The sequence below is a fragment of the Paralichthys olivaceus genome, chromosome 4, assembly GCF_024713975.1.
Source record: "Paralichthys olivaceus isolate ysfri-2021 chromosome 4, ASM2471397v2, whole genome shotgun sequence".
NCBI classification, from domain to species: Eukaryota; Metazoa; Chordata; class Actinopteri; order Pleuronectiformes; family Paralichthyidae; genus Paralichthys; species Paralichthys olivaceus.
The window spans coordinates 21824056-21838003 of record NC_091096.1 but is presented as its reverse complement, the minus strand read 5'-3'; the positions used below and the strand labels follow the sequence as shown (position 1 = coordinate 21838003).

The window sequence follows — 13948 nt, the reverse complement described above, 5'->3', positions numbered from 1 at the left end:
TTTGCTGTATCAATAAAATGAGAAGGCCTCGTTTACTGTGATTAAAGGTGATGCATCTAGTGATGCTACTAGTGCAGCATCACTGAATCGTGCTTTCAACGTGTACAGTTTCTCCACAGAAATGAAATATGCAAGAGTAAAACCACAGTAAAATTATGTGAGGATATTAGCACAACAGCAACACATGCATGAGACAGCCCTTCAAAAGATGATAAGAACCTGAATATTAAGATGTTACATTTCCTGACCTTGGGAGTTGCTAAGACAAGAAGCGTTAACTGTTGCCTTTCACCTCAGTTTCAAGTACGTGAATCAATGCGTTGTTGTGCCTGCTGACATTTTTTAGGGGATTACATCTGTGTCATTTCTACATCTCACATTTCCTCCTCCTGCAGAGTCAGCCAACATTGACAGGATCCCTGGCCAGGACTCTAATATCTCCCACACACTGGCCAGAGTTGAGCAAAAGGCCACATCCAATCAGCAGCACCACCAGACAATATCAAAGACCAGTGGGCGAAAGAAGATGGGATTGGATGGCAGGCAGTGGCGTAGAGGGAGGGATGTGAAAGAAGACATAATGAGAGGTTGAATCTCATCAGCTCGCTTTTAAAGATGAGTCACCACAGAGCAGATTATTGTGTAACATCCAGGACAGTGGGTCCAGACAATAGGAACAAGTGTCCCAAATCACAGGGGAATTGAACAGAGAGATTACTGAGTTCCACCAGTGATTAAAAGCAATGACCGTGAGCAGACGTGATGATGGAATGAACTTGCTGATGGAAGGAGGGAGCAGGAGAGGCGAATGCGACTTCACTGAGGTAAGCAGGGAGGCAGACATATGGTATGTCAAGTTGGTGGTTGAAAAAGACAAGGGGTGGTTGGCCAGCATGCTGGCATCATTTACCTGCATCACCACCTGCTGCCATGCTAGCGGTTGGCTGGTGGTGGCGTTGGGAGGCATGTTGGCGCGCTCTAGCTGCAGGGTGACGTTGCGACGCTCCTCCTCGAGGGCTCGGGTCAGCTGCTCAAAACGTGCCTCCTGTTCTTTCACTGAGGCCAGGATGCTGGCGGCTGAGCGAACGTCATAGTCCTCCATGTTCAGTGTTGGTCGCAGTTGTACCGATCTTTCAAGTTGGTAAGGGAGGGAAGAGAAGGGGGAGGAGGGGGTACCAGGTCATTAAAGACACCTAGACCCAACAAGCTGGGCGAGTGGCATCAAGACTTATTTACTGGCCAACATATGACATTAATGATTTGGCATTCAGCCAAAGCTATAAATGATCAACAAGACACATTGAAATGGAACAATTCAAGAAGTTGGGTGACTGGAGGGGCATGGGCTTAAAATCAAATTGGTTTACTTTAGACTGGTTTCTTGAGTCCATACCCTGAAGAAACAACCTTACATTGGTCCCAAAAAGAAAGACCTTATGTCAAAGTCTTAGGTGGAGAGAAATGATCACATCCCAGCAAATGAACAACAGCCAGCATGGAGAAATGGCGCTGTCATTGCATATACTCATGCACCAAGCCATAATGCATTGTGACGCACAAGCAGCGTTGCAGGCACAAATCCAACACATGCAAGCTTTACCACAGCCACCCATATGGACAACCCCAGCCTGGCATCACACACACACACACACACACACACACACACACACACACACACACACACACACACACACACACACACACACACACACTTGCTATCATAAACAATCATGATTTCCAGATAACAGTTGCAGGCGATCACACTGTCACAAACAAACAGACATTGATATCCATAACTGATGGCGTGATATCAAGGGGGTTTGACAACACAATAACAAATGGGATTGGAAATACCATTCCACTGCAATACAGACCGAATAGATAAGCAGGCCGAGAGGTGTTAGAAAACAGACATCCCCCACTCAGAAACAGAGGGATGAGACAGCAAGAAGAACACAGCACTGAGGGGAAAAGGGGAAAAAACAGAGGGAAGACAAAAGAGAAAAAGCCAGAGGTTAAAAGAGGAATGAAAAGCAACAAACAGCATATGTTCTTTAGTCTGAGTTGTATTTGACGTAACTTTTCTGAAACAGGTAAATTATCATTCACAGTTTGTTCATGTATTCCTCAGGAGTATATATTTTTTAATGTTTATATAAATCTTCATTATTAAGTGTACTTTCTTGACTGCATCATCAGCCTGGCAGATCAACGGCTTCCCAAGGCACCCCAAAGTTCCCCAAATCAGTTGAGTAGTGAACATTTGACGTTTTCGTATTTTGAAGCCGATTCTGCCACTGACACAGACAAAGATTGAGGTGGTGTGTTTTGGCTCAGCAGGGGACCATGAATGTAGATGCAACAAAAACTGTGCCTTCGTATGTGTGTGCACATAAACAAGACTCATTCGTCACTATAGGACCTGGTGAATGTGAGACCCTTATTCCGTTTGAAGCGCACAATCCCTCTTTTGATGTTTGTTGCGTGCTGATCATTTATTTATCTGGAGCTGAGTCTCGTCTGACACAACTCTTCCTTCACTCTTCCTCACAAAGCAACATGCATCGAGGAGCTTGTGTCATCAAAGTTAAACTCCACATCCATGTGAAAGAAGTCATGAAACACTGGTCTCACTAAAATATTCATCACTGGCATTTACACTCATCAGCTGGTAAGTTAGTTCCGTTATGGAAACATTGCTGGGCAATGACTCTTTGCATCAAAATAGCATCCTTATCAGTTTTCAAAGCTGTCCACTCCTTGAGATAACAGACAGCAATAGGGTGCCATAAGCTATGTTGATTGGTCATACTTGATGACGGACTCTAATGATTCACAACCCTAAAGGGTTGAATGGGAGTGGGGAGCAACATAGATGCTGTTTCCTGAGTCATAAAGGGAATAATATGGCAGGCATGTCAGCTACACCCCACAGCTTATCATTAAACACCAACTTCTGGGCCTACTTAAAATAGACCAGAATGCACAGGGAGGGGCATCTGAAGAATTCCCCTCTGCCAACATGACAGCCTTTTTTTAAGCTTTAGTTCAGCAGATGTGTGCTAATGGCCTGGGTCAGAGGGGATAACAACACAGTTCGGTCTGCACGTTTAACCCCAACCTCAATTACACACGCCCTACTTAGTCCCAGCTTTATGTGATGGAAACATATCAAAGAACAAATCCAAGGGCAGGAAAGTCATTTGTGGACATCACTACTGGAGGTTTATGAGTGGAGGCCAGAATGACTAATCAAAGAGATGGGATTTAAAAAAAATGCTAACTGTTTAATTAATTCCACAAAGGGAAGTGTGTTAGATTTGACTTCTCTTAAGGTGTAAACATCTTTAATTAAAAGGAAAAAATAGACCTGTATACCATGTGTGGAGTTGATGCGGCGTCTCGCTACAAGCTTCACTTGTGCTGTAGCAAGGATTTTCCTCAAGGATAATGCACTTCAGCACAAACCCTCTGTTCTAAAAATAGCCACCCAATAAATATATCCACACGCATGCAGCCACAATGTTGAGCATGGATCTGCAGATCAGACCCAGTGGTCGCTCACGGCAAAGGCCTGCTGGAATAGATCCTTGGCACATTATTCATTAGGTCCACTAGACTCCCCCACAACAAATCATCTAATGACAAGGCCCTTTGCCATCAAATCCCTCTCTGCAAACTAGAAAGCATTTTACTGACGTTATTCTCAAGAACAGCTTCGAATGCTGCTGGAGGTCTGGTTATCTGACTATATGACACTACAACTAAATCATAAAATAGGGCTTCGAGGGAGAACAGTATCAAGTCTGGCTGCACTGAAACATTGCTGATTCTGCTAGGATGAAATTCTAGTCGGTACGATTGTGCATTGACTGATTGACATTATACAACAGGATTTATGGCTGGTGATATTGTATTCCAGCTGTTTCCTCTTGATGCCATTTGAAACCGCCAGTGTGGAAAGTTGCCAAGTATAGCCTTCCCCACAAGGCCACCCTGCATCTGCAAAAAGATGCTATCATTCCACTGAGGACTTGGTGTTAAACCTTTCATGTGCCCGTCTTCCCATTTAGGGGGCGGTATCAGTCCTCTTCTTTTTCCCGTCTGGGTCTCAGCAAGAAAGCCAATTACCATATTTCCCAAACTGTCTAACTGTTGCTTTAAATTTTGTCTTCTTCAAGAATCAAAGCAGAGACACATAAGATGTGGAGCTACTGAGGAAGCCACACAGAGAAGCCGCATGCATTGCGCATGTCCTGAGGGGTTTGGGTAGGGGGTTATTAAGTGGATGGGGGAACAGATTGGGAGGTAAAAGATGAGGATAATTGAGTGTGACCATCAGTGCCTGATATTAAGTTAGAAACATTCACTTGATTAGGGACTAGGTGGGTGGTGGGTTCCTTCCTCCCCCCTCATGACCAATTTGCCCCTTCCTAGAGACTGTAATTGCAGCTCAGATTAATTCCTTGTCTAAACACATCTGATGCCCATCTGAGGATGCAGCTCTCAGTGGCACTATTGGGTATTCAAAAACACCTGCTCCTCCTAGTTTATTTGCATATGTGTGTGTGTATCTGACATTGGGGGGTCTCGTTCCAACTTGAACTGTCATTTCAGAGCCACTAACTCCAGCCTCCTCAGAGATTGTGTCTCCTTAGCTAATCTGTCCGAGCATTTATGCTGAGTGAAAGACTGAATTTCTTCAGATTTGAAAAGTGTTATTTGACAATATGAAAGTCAGTATGAATTTCTCCTTGTTGTGAAGAAAAACAAAGCTTTTTTTATCACTGAATGTAATGAAGTTTTGGTAATTATTAAAATGTTTTTAAGGAAGTTACCTCAGCTGTCCCAAAATCACATTTCATGAATCAGTTAGTTGGTTTTAATAAATCAACACAATGCACAACTGATGTAATTGGCAGCATCACCTCAGAGTTTGCCGTTTAATTAATGTTTACTTGGAAATGATTGTCATTTGAGGTAAATATGTCACATTCTAGTAGGTAACACTAGACTGAAGCAGTAAGTGACTAAAGTTTTAAACAGGAATGCATTGTCACCAGAAATGATCCTCCCTTCAGTTTAGGATTCCAGTGTGTGTTGTTTTGACGAACATTAAAGTAAGTGGTATGCCCAGAGGGATATTGCCGAGCGATGCCAGAATAAGTGCGTCGAGTCCATAGCTGATCACTTTCAAAGCGAGGCAGAAAGAAATGCATCTGTTGTTTACCATCCATATTTCATTTCATCCTATTTCTTTGAACCACCTCGCTACATGGAGGATTTCAGACCAGACAAATACTGACAAACACACACACATGCAACTACACACACAAAATACATTTTAATGCAAATGCATGTCTTTGTCAGTTTCTTTGAAGGGACAAACTGTTTATAAAGACATAAATTCATACTTTATCACTACAGAAACATGCTACAGATTACTAGCTTGTATGAGAAGCTTCTAACCTGATTTTTCTCTTTCAGTTCGAATTTTAAAAAGGCATTGCATTGTAATGTTTTTCTCTCCTTGAATTGATTCCACATAATAATCTTCAGGTCCTACATTATAAGCATCTAACAGTAAGGAGGTCAAGGTCCAGATTCAGGAAGCATCTACACATTTGTGAGATAAAAATCGGTTTTTAATTTTGAGAAGAAAAACTATTAAAGAAGCAACCAAAGGTTACTTTGAACACACTTGAAGCAATGCACAAAGCCTTGATTGAGTACTTCAATCAGACCAAATATAATCTGTCTTAAACTTCAAGATAGTAAATGCAAAAAAATTGATTTCTGAGTCTCCGAGATTTTAAAGCAAACACATGCAAAGAAGAGCTTTTGCAGCACATATGACATCACAATTGAAATTAAGTGTTTCAGGTTGTATCTAACTCCAGGTGATAGACTTCAAAGACTCAATTACACAGTTGAGTCTGCCTTTTTCTCCCGTTCAACTCTAAAACATGCTCAAATCTTTGAAGAGAACTAAAACCGTTTTTCAACTGGCATTTACCTCAGCTGATTCTACTGTGTGAATGTTTGAAACGAGAGCATATTTCTTGAAGGAAAAAGCTCTTAAATGCATTGAAATAAAAATCGTACAAGGTACCTCAACGGCAATGAAGTAAAGCTCACTCAAGGAGAGATAACAGAAAAGTTATGTCTTGGATTTTCAAGCCCCTCCAAAAAAAAGAAACTGCCAGGAATGTAGAAATGTAATTACTGCAATGATGAGCTGAACAAAGTGATTAAAGGAGGCTGGAGGTGTAAAGCGAGAGAAACGCGTACCTTTGAAGTGGGTGATCGCAGTCAGACCACAAGTAGACTGAGGACGGGAGAAGCTCTGTAAGAGTCGACTCGTTTGTTCAGTTCGCCAGGGGAGATCTGTGAAATAGAAGAAATACAGTGCTGTATAAAATAAGTATTTAGCAAACCCACTAACCACAGTACAGTACAGTATGACAACACGATCAAGCCAGGTTCACAACTGTATTGACCATGAAACATCATCAAGACTAACTGGTATAGCACATGGTGCCTATGGTTGCAACAAGGCTCATTTCCAGGTCCTTTTGTGTTAGTGTTCATTTAACTATTATGCAGATGAGACCCAGCTACAGTATATGTACACATAACACCATGGATAATAGCAGTTTGGATGTAAGTCCCAACTCTCTTTAGATTATCAACTTTCCTCAAATAGTGGCCTTGACCTTTATTAACCTCAACTGTAGAAGATAACATATCTTTATTTGAGATTGTATTTGAGGCTGACATTTAATTGTTAATATGTATTTTCTTGCCTAATTTTCGATTAAGTTCGGTTCAGAGATGATTGTGTTTTTGTCCAAAGATAATGAAAACAGAGTTATCCAATCAGATTGTTATAGGCTGAAATGTAAGCTAGCTCACTTATTAGGATTTCATAACCAAGACAGATGGCCTGAGGCCTTCATAGCAACTTGTGTATGTTTAGAAAGTGACAGGTGAATTAATCACATATTCATTTATAGAGAGTGGGAAGAAAAATCATTGTCTTTCCTGGCTCAAGTCCAGAGTTATCTCAGTTGTTTAGCAAAATTCTGTCCAGTGGTTACGTTGCCTGACACAGCAGTGACTTCATACAGCACAGGGGAAGCTCAGCTCTAATACTCACTGGGAAATGTAATATCTGTAATAATCTTGGCAGCCTGTCAATATATGTTAAAGTTATGGCTAGAAATCTGGGAGTCTTATCTGACTCAAACCTCAGTTTTCATTAGAAGAAATCAAAATGGCCGTATGGTCCTGCTCATGTCATTTAAAAAAAATTCTGAGATTAGACATTTTCAATGTTCTGCTGATCTGGAGAAAGTTGCCTGTGTTTTTATTTAGAACCTCTTTGAGGTAATGTAACTCCTGTTTTATTTTAAAGCCAGAGTTCATGTTCTTGCTTAGTCAGCAAGAGTCAAATTTATGATAGTACGTATCACCACTCCCTTTCACCATTCATTGGCCAACAGTTCATTTTGGAATTGATCTCAAATTTTCCCGATACTGTTCAAGGCTAAATTAGGCCCAGAAACAAATCACACATTTGCTGTGGATGCTCCAGTCGCAATTACTTGCCAGAGAACCTTTTTCTTTTTCAACCTCCTTAAGATATTGTTCTTCAGAGAAGCATTTTCATATGATGTTAGGTACAAGTCATTCTCCCTTCCATTCAATTTTAATCAATATGTCTTCACACACATTGATATTCTTCAAGGAAACCCAGGGTACTAATTATACAAGTATGGAATTACATGCAACAAGTTGTACTGCTGCTACTGGAATAAGAATAAAGAGGAAAGATTGAATCCACTACTCAATCCTTGACTAAACCTGTGAGGCAGAAGGTTGTCTGGCCAATATCCGATTCTTAATAATGAGGCAACAGTTACTTTCAACAAACCAATATGCCAGCTTGATTTTAGTATTCTCACTGCACCACTTCCATAATATAGACAGTCACACAGAAAGAGAAAGACCATGTGTTGACTACTGCAATTGGTTTTGATGCTTGATACCATGGGATGAATCACTCGTCCATCCAGCCCAACCTGTCCTCAGGCTACACTGCCTTTGATGACTGAGGAAACAAAAGCCTTGCAGCAAAACTGCTGGATCGACTGCACCCTTGAACATGTCACTGATGATGAAATCAAACCAGCCCTTCTGCACGCTTCCTCACAGGCCAAACTTCATTTCAAGACTATAGCTTTAATAGGACGAAATGGTCCCTAAAAAAACTGCCTCAGTTTAGCAACAGTTTCCTCTGATGCAACAAAAAAACAAATATCCCCAAAATCCATTTCCCAAACTGAGTTGATCAATAGTTTATCTCAAACATTAGCTGGTGAAGATGCAACCTTTAGAAAAAGGCAAAGTTATTTTTCGGTGAAGTTGATGAAACGTGAACGATCCAAAGAAGTTTTTGATGCAGCATTAGTATTTTTAATTTAAAGGTTATTTTTGGACATTTTTTGCACAGTTTATCTTTACTGAATATGAGACGAAAACTGGATCAGTGATGAAGATGAGTTTGAACTGCATAAATTCATGCTTAGAATCAGAAATATGAACCAGTAGTTTCCCCTTTTGTGTATGGGCAGCTCTCCACATAATAAGTACTTCCAGATGCAGCTCAGACTTCAGGTTGTATATGTGTCAGTGAGCAGTGAAGCCACACAACGCTTTATTAGCTACGATCAGAAGACACACTGCGAGTTAGAAAAAAAAGGATCGATAAAAAATCAACTTTCATCTTCAGGTTTTAGCTGCCTCTGGGATTAGAATATATCTGCCTCTCCAGGGATTCCTGGGTCTGTTCATTTCAAGGACAGATAGACTCAGTGCATGGATTTCTGCTGCAAACATCAAAGGTAAAGCTAAGCCCGGTCGCATTAGTTATCGCCTCGTCTCTCTCCGTCTTTCTCTCTCCGGATTCGGGACTGGACCTTACATCACTCCTGAACAGAGATTATCTCGACACACACAGTCACACCTCACAGCAGCTCTTTGATTAATATGCACTTCATCCGACTTAACATGACGTTCTTGTAAGAGACTATTTCCTCTTGTTGGCAGCAGCACAACAAGTCGGTTTGGCAATGAGGGAATTGATGGTATGATAAATGGATGAACGATGCTCTTGCTTGACTCAAATAATGGCACTTAACCTCTCAGCTGACTCTGTGGAGCTGATCAGAGGTCAATAGTATGACACTGGTTATTCTTGGTGGCAGTCATGGATTCCTGTGGCTAAAGAGGTTTTTGCAATGCAGACACATTGCTCCAGTATTAGATGTCACAATGCTTCATAGACCTGCACTGGGCAGAGGAGCTTTTACTTGAAAATTAAGATATCAAAAAATTGTGTTGTTCATGTTCAGCACATGCCCTGATGCCGCCACCATGATTCGACAGTAATAACTACACGTCCTCATGCAATTTTCTGCTTCATATCAGCACCTGATACGTCACCTGCTGTGCATTATGCAGACAATTGCATATTCTATCACGACTTGTCCCCCTTCAACCCAAACCGTTTGGAGAGCGCCTCGGTGTAATTCTGTGATTAATAATGAATGCAGAGTGAGGGTTAGCTATAGCTGACTGACTGACTGAAGTGCTGACTGTCTGGGGAACGCTACACTGATCAAGGCCTCTCCTCAGCTGTCAGTGCATCTGCACTCTCACACTGCAGTCGTGTATAAATGACCGAGGGAATGAGCAGCAGACACTGTCTGTGTGTTTCTGTGCATTTTGTGTGCACTTGTGAATGCAGCAAGCAACCTGACAAACTGGGCAACTATGTAAATGAAATGCAAAATGGGAATGTGAAAATTAAAATGTAAGCTAGAACATCAATTATGTAAGATTGCTGTGCATGTGGCTTAATTTCCAACAAGTCCTCCAACCAAAGTGACAAAACAGTCAAAACAGCCAGTGTGTTTGATCTAGTGCTGCTATCATCGGGATGCCACCATTTGTTATCGCCTTCCAAAACCAGCACAACAAATTTAAATATGGACTCTGCAACCTCTATGAATTTAGTTTGGGCAACAAAAACTGTTTATTTTAAGTACAGGAAGATTGTGGCTGTGGCTACAATCACATACAGGGATAGGAGCTTATTTGATGAGAAGATCAATGGTAATAATAATAATACGATATAGCATGAATAAACATGAATAATCAAAGTGTTAACATCAGATTAAGAAATTTACAACACATGTAAGAAAAGAATAGTAGAAAAAACTAAGATTAAAATCAGGTTAAGAGGCAGACACCTCACCGTGCATCATATGTTAACACGAGAGATTAAAATCTGATCAATGAGGGATAGATAATAAAAACAGATGTGTCATGTTTTTGGAGTTATGTACTGAGATATATCTAGGTGATGATTAGCTTTGCTTAGCACAAACAATGAAAGCAGAATGATATGGTTATCCTGCTTCTTTCAAATTCAATAATCAGCATTTTTACATTTCATGTTTATATAATCTGAGCCCAAATTTTACAATGCTAATGCTAAGCTAAGTATATTTGTGATTTGTGAATATTGTTTTCAACAGACAAACAACAGCATTGGTCATTAATTCCAAACAAACTGTGCAGAAAAGAAAAGAAAAGTCAGAAGCCATGTGACATAGCCGTCACCTCCTGTTTTTACATAGCACACAGACAAAGAGAGTGATATTGATTTTCTTGTCCAATTCTCTGCTCGAAAGTGAACAAGTGTATTTCCCAAAAATGTCAAACTCTTCTTTTTGAAAGAAACCAGCATTGACTGCTGGTAAAAGAGGCTGTACGGTAGAAGCGTTGTACACTTGGTATGCCAAACAATCCACCCTGCCTGACTTCAAAGTGGTTTTGGAATACTACAATGTCACACTATACCTTTGCCTTTTCTTCCTATTTCTTCTCAGAACATGCTGATGAGTTCATGCCAGCGTGATAATGCAAATATACGCCAATATACTGTCAAATCTAATACCCAATCACCACACTATTTGCCAGAGGTGGCAAAAGTACGCAGTCTTTACGCAAAGTGAAGTATAGATACTCATGTTAAAAATGACTCCAAAGAAGTAATCCAACCACTTATACGGCTCTGAAATGTAAGTGTAAGTATAAAAGTAAAAACTTTCACTCTAAAAACCATTTCTACCAACTGTATCTGTGCAAAACAGACTCATGTCACATTAATATAGTTCAAAGATTTATAAATACCTGAGAAATCTACTCAAGGACTGCAACAAGGACAACAATGACCTCACGAGCTGTGAAGGACAACAGTCCAAAAGGAAATTTACCCGGAAGGTTCTTTTATTTTCCTTGGATATGTAAGAATACAAAAAACAGGAGCTGGTTGGATTCAGAGACTGTGTACATAAACACCTCCACAGCAGGCATCTTCCTACGCATCGTATGAGACCCCACTGTCCACACACGTCCTCAAACCTTGATATGTGGACACATCTCTGAAGCAAAAGCCAGGGGAAGGAGTATTGTTGTGCCTCATGTTTACGTATGACTCCTACTCCATGTCATCCATTCTCGCTGTTCTTCATGCTTTTGTCCTCTCTTCTATTTATCTGCATTATATAGTCTAAACTGTTTGGGTTTCTCTATATTATTTCTACTATATCATTTATGGTCAGAGCATGCTTGCATGAAAAAGAAGAGGGTGTTTTGGGTTTTAGAACTGCGATCATCCTGGAGAGCTCACCTTGGCTAACGCTCGTTTGATTTAAGACAGGAAGAAATGATTCTGCCTCATCAGAGCTTAGCACCTCTCAAGATGTAAATAAAGAGCGAGGGAAAAAAGCCTGGCAGAGAGAGAAAGATGTCCTGCCAAAGTAAAGTAGCAGAGCTCACTTAGAAGCTTGAAGGGTAGAAGGAGGAGACATTGATTGGTTTGTTTGTTCTTTGGACGTGGTTTTAGGTTTTCTTACATATTTTACCACATTACTTTGAAAATTAAATTTTCATGACTGCAATCAGGAATCCAAGCCATAAGCAGCCTTCAAATCATCACCGAATGATTACTCAGGTATCATAAAACCATCCTGCCATAATGTTAGTGTGTGAGCTGAACCCTTTGACCTTGGGACTGTAGTTGATAACAGATTCTCCAAAGAAAAAACATGTATTGATATTATTCACGTCAATAGTTTTTTAGAAAACAAACACAAGGACATCTTGTAATACACACGCGCAAACACGGCTTCAGAGGAGGATATCAGAGGACATTTGGGCCAATTTGAATGTCTGGGGCTTACAGACACTTGGATGACGCCAGAGGAGCCGTATGAAGGCATTTTCTGTATTTACATAAGAAGTGATCACAATTTACCTCAATTGTTTTAATAATAATGTACATATGTAGCCTTGTGCAAGAAAAATCAGTCCGATGTGATTTTACACAGCCCATATTACCCATCCACTATCTGCCATCTCACAATCAAAAGTAAAAGAAGTCTCCATACATTGCTGCAAGTAACATAAGAAGTCCTGTCTCACCATTTAAAATCGAGTGTATCCACCTGTATATAAAACCGTGGTTTTTTGCACAAGCAGCTTTGCAGAGATCCAAACAACAAACATCACTGCATTAATGAATACAAGCAGCTCTGTCAGTGTGGTGCATGTTGCTTCAGGTCTGAGTTGAAATGATCGAGTATGAGATTAGCAGCCCAGTTTGACTCACAGATCCCTCAATTTGACAGAATATAAGGAGCCCGGCAGGTTACAATACGATGAGGACACATTTAACTGCAGCAGCTGTTTTATCTTCCATTGTAACAATCACCAGCCATTGGGCAGTGATTTGAATTTACCAGGAATGTGTAACTGCATGTGTTGAATTGACTAATGCAGTACATTAAAAATAAAGTTTCAACTATGTGAACTTCAATAACTTCATTTTCGTGTTGGGTTTTTTCTCCCTGCATTGGCAGCATTATCTTATCATATTGTGATCTCAGTGAAATGAGTCATGCAGAGATAATCATACACTACTTACAGCATTTCATCCGACCATAAAGTGATAGTTATCCACAATTGTGATCATCTGGAATAGTTCAATTTGTTGATTTCTAAATCGAGCATCTAAAAATACTGCTAAGTGCAACATAAGTACTTCAATCAATTACATTTTTTGTTATGAAAGATAACAAAATTTCAGTATTTTCACATATTTCTTTTTTTTATTAATGCATATTTTCTGTCCTGACTGAATACCTTCTGGGATATTATTAGCTAGGTATTTTATAACTGTGCTGGTGACAATAACTACTAGAGAGGCAAAGATGACAAGACAAGACTACACTGAACAAAATGTTCAGTTTAATGTAGGTAATTTGTTCTGGTCAAACAAACCATAAAAAGTAATAACCTACTATATATAAATATAACTGTCTGGCTCTCAGGCTCATCTCAGCAGGTGCTGATGGCCTGGTTGGTGCAGAGGAGATAATAAGACCTCTGGCACAGTGAGAAATCTGTTAGCAACTGAACAATCTCAGTTTGCTGCTCGAGTCCACTCATCTTGTCTTTGAAGGGCAAACGTCTGAATAAGAGTCTGGCAGTTAGGCGTTATCTACTCTACATGATTGATTAACACACAGAATAAAGATTTATAAAAATAACTGTCCTAGCTGTGTGTGTGTGTGTGTGTGTGTGTGTGTGTGTGTGTGTGTGATTTTGAATTCAACACCATCACCCTCAGCATTGCATGAAACATATGGAGGATCAGTCTTCCTGATGGAACAACAGAACCTGGCGAGAAGGAGGGTTTTTTTATTTACACCTTACTCCTTTGAATAAAAGATGCACATAATGGAAGACACCCCCACTCCCCGACCCTGCACTCGTCAATTATGTAATACGTATTCCACCGCAGCCCTGACGAAAT

At 40.3% G+C, this 13948-nt stretch overlaps 1 protein-coding gene across 11 annotated transcripts in view; it reads right to left on the bottom strand.

Annotated features, from left to right (window-relative positions):
• arvcfb (ARVCF delta catenin family member b) overlaps window positions 1-13948 on the bottom strand; it is a 217629-nt gene that overhangs the window by 121846 nt on the left and 81835 nt on the right. For 9 of the 11 annotated variants that reach the window (XM_069524213.1, XM_069524207.1, XM_069524214.1 and 6 more), the window contains exons 3-5: window positions 6292-6387; window positions 1875-1961; window positions 911-1130 (exon numbers count right to left, since the gene is read on the bottom strand). In XM_069524213.1, coding sequence (XP_069380314.1) covers window positions 911-1102 — 192 coding nt within the window. In that variant the 5' untranslated portion in view covers window positions 1103-1130; window positions 1875-1961; window positions 6292-6387. The remainder of the gene's footprint in view (window positions 1-910; window positions 1131-1874; window positions 1962-6291; window positions 6388-13948) is intronic. The other 2 variants (XM_069524208.1, XM_069524217.1) reach the window with 2 other exon arrangements.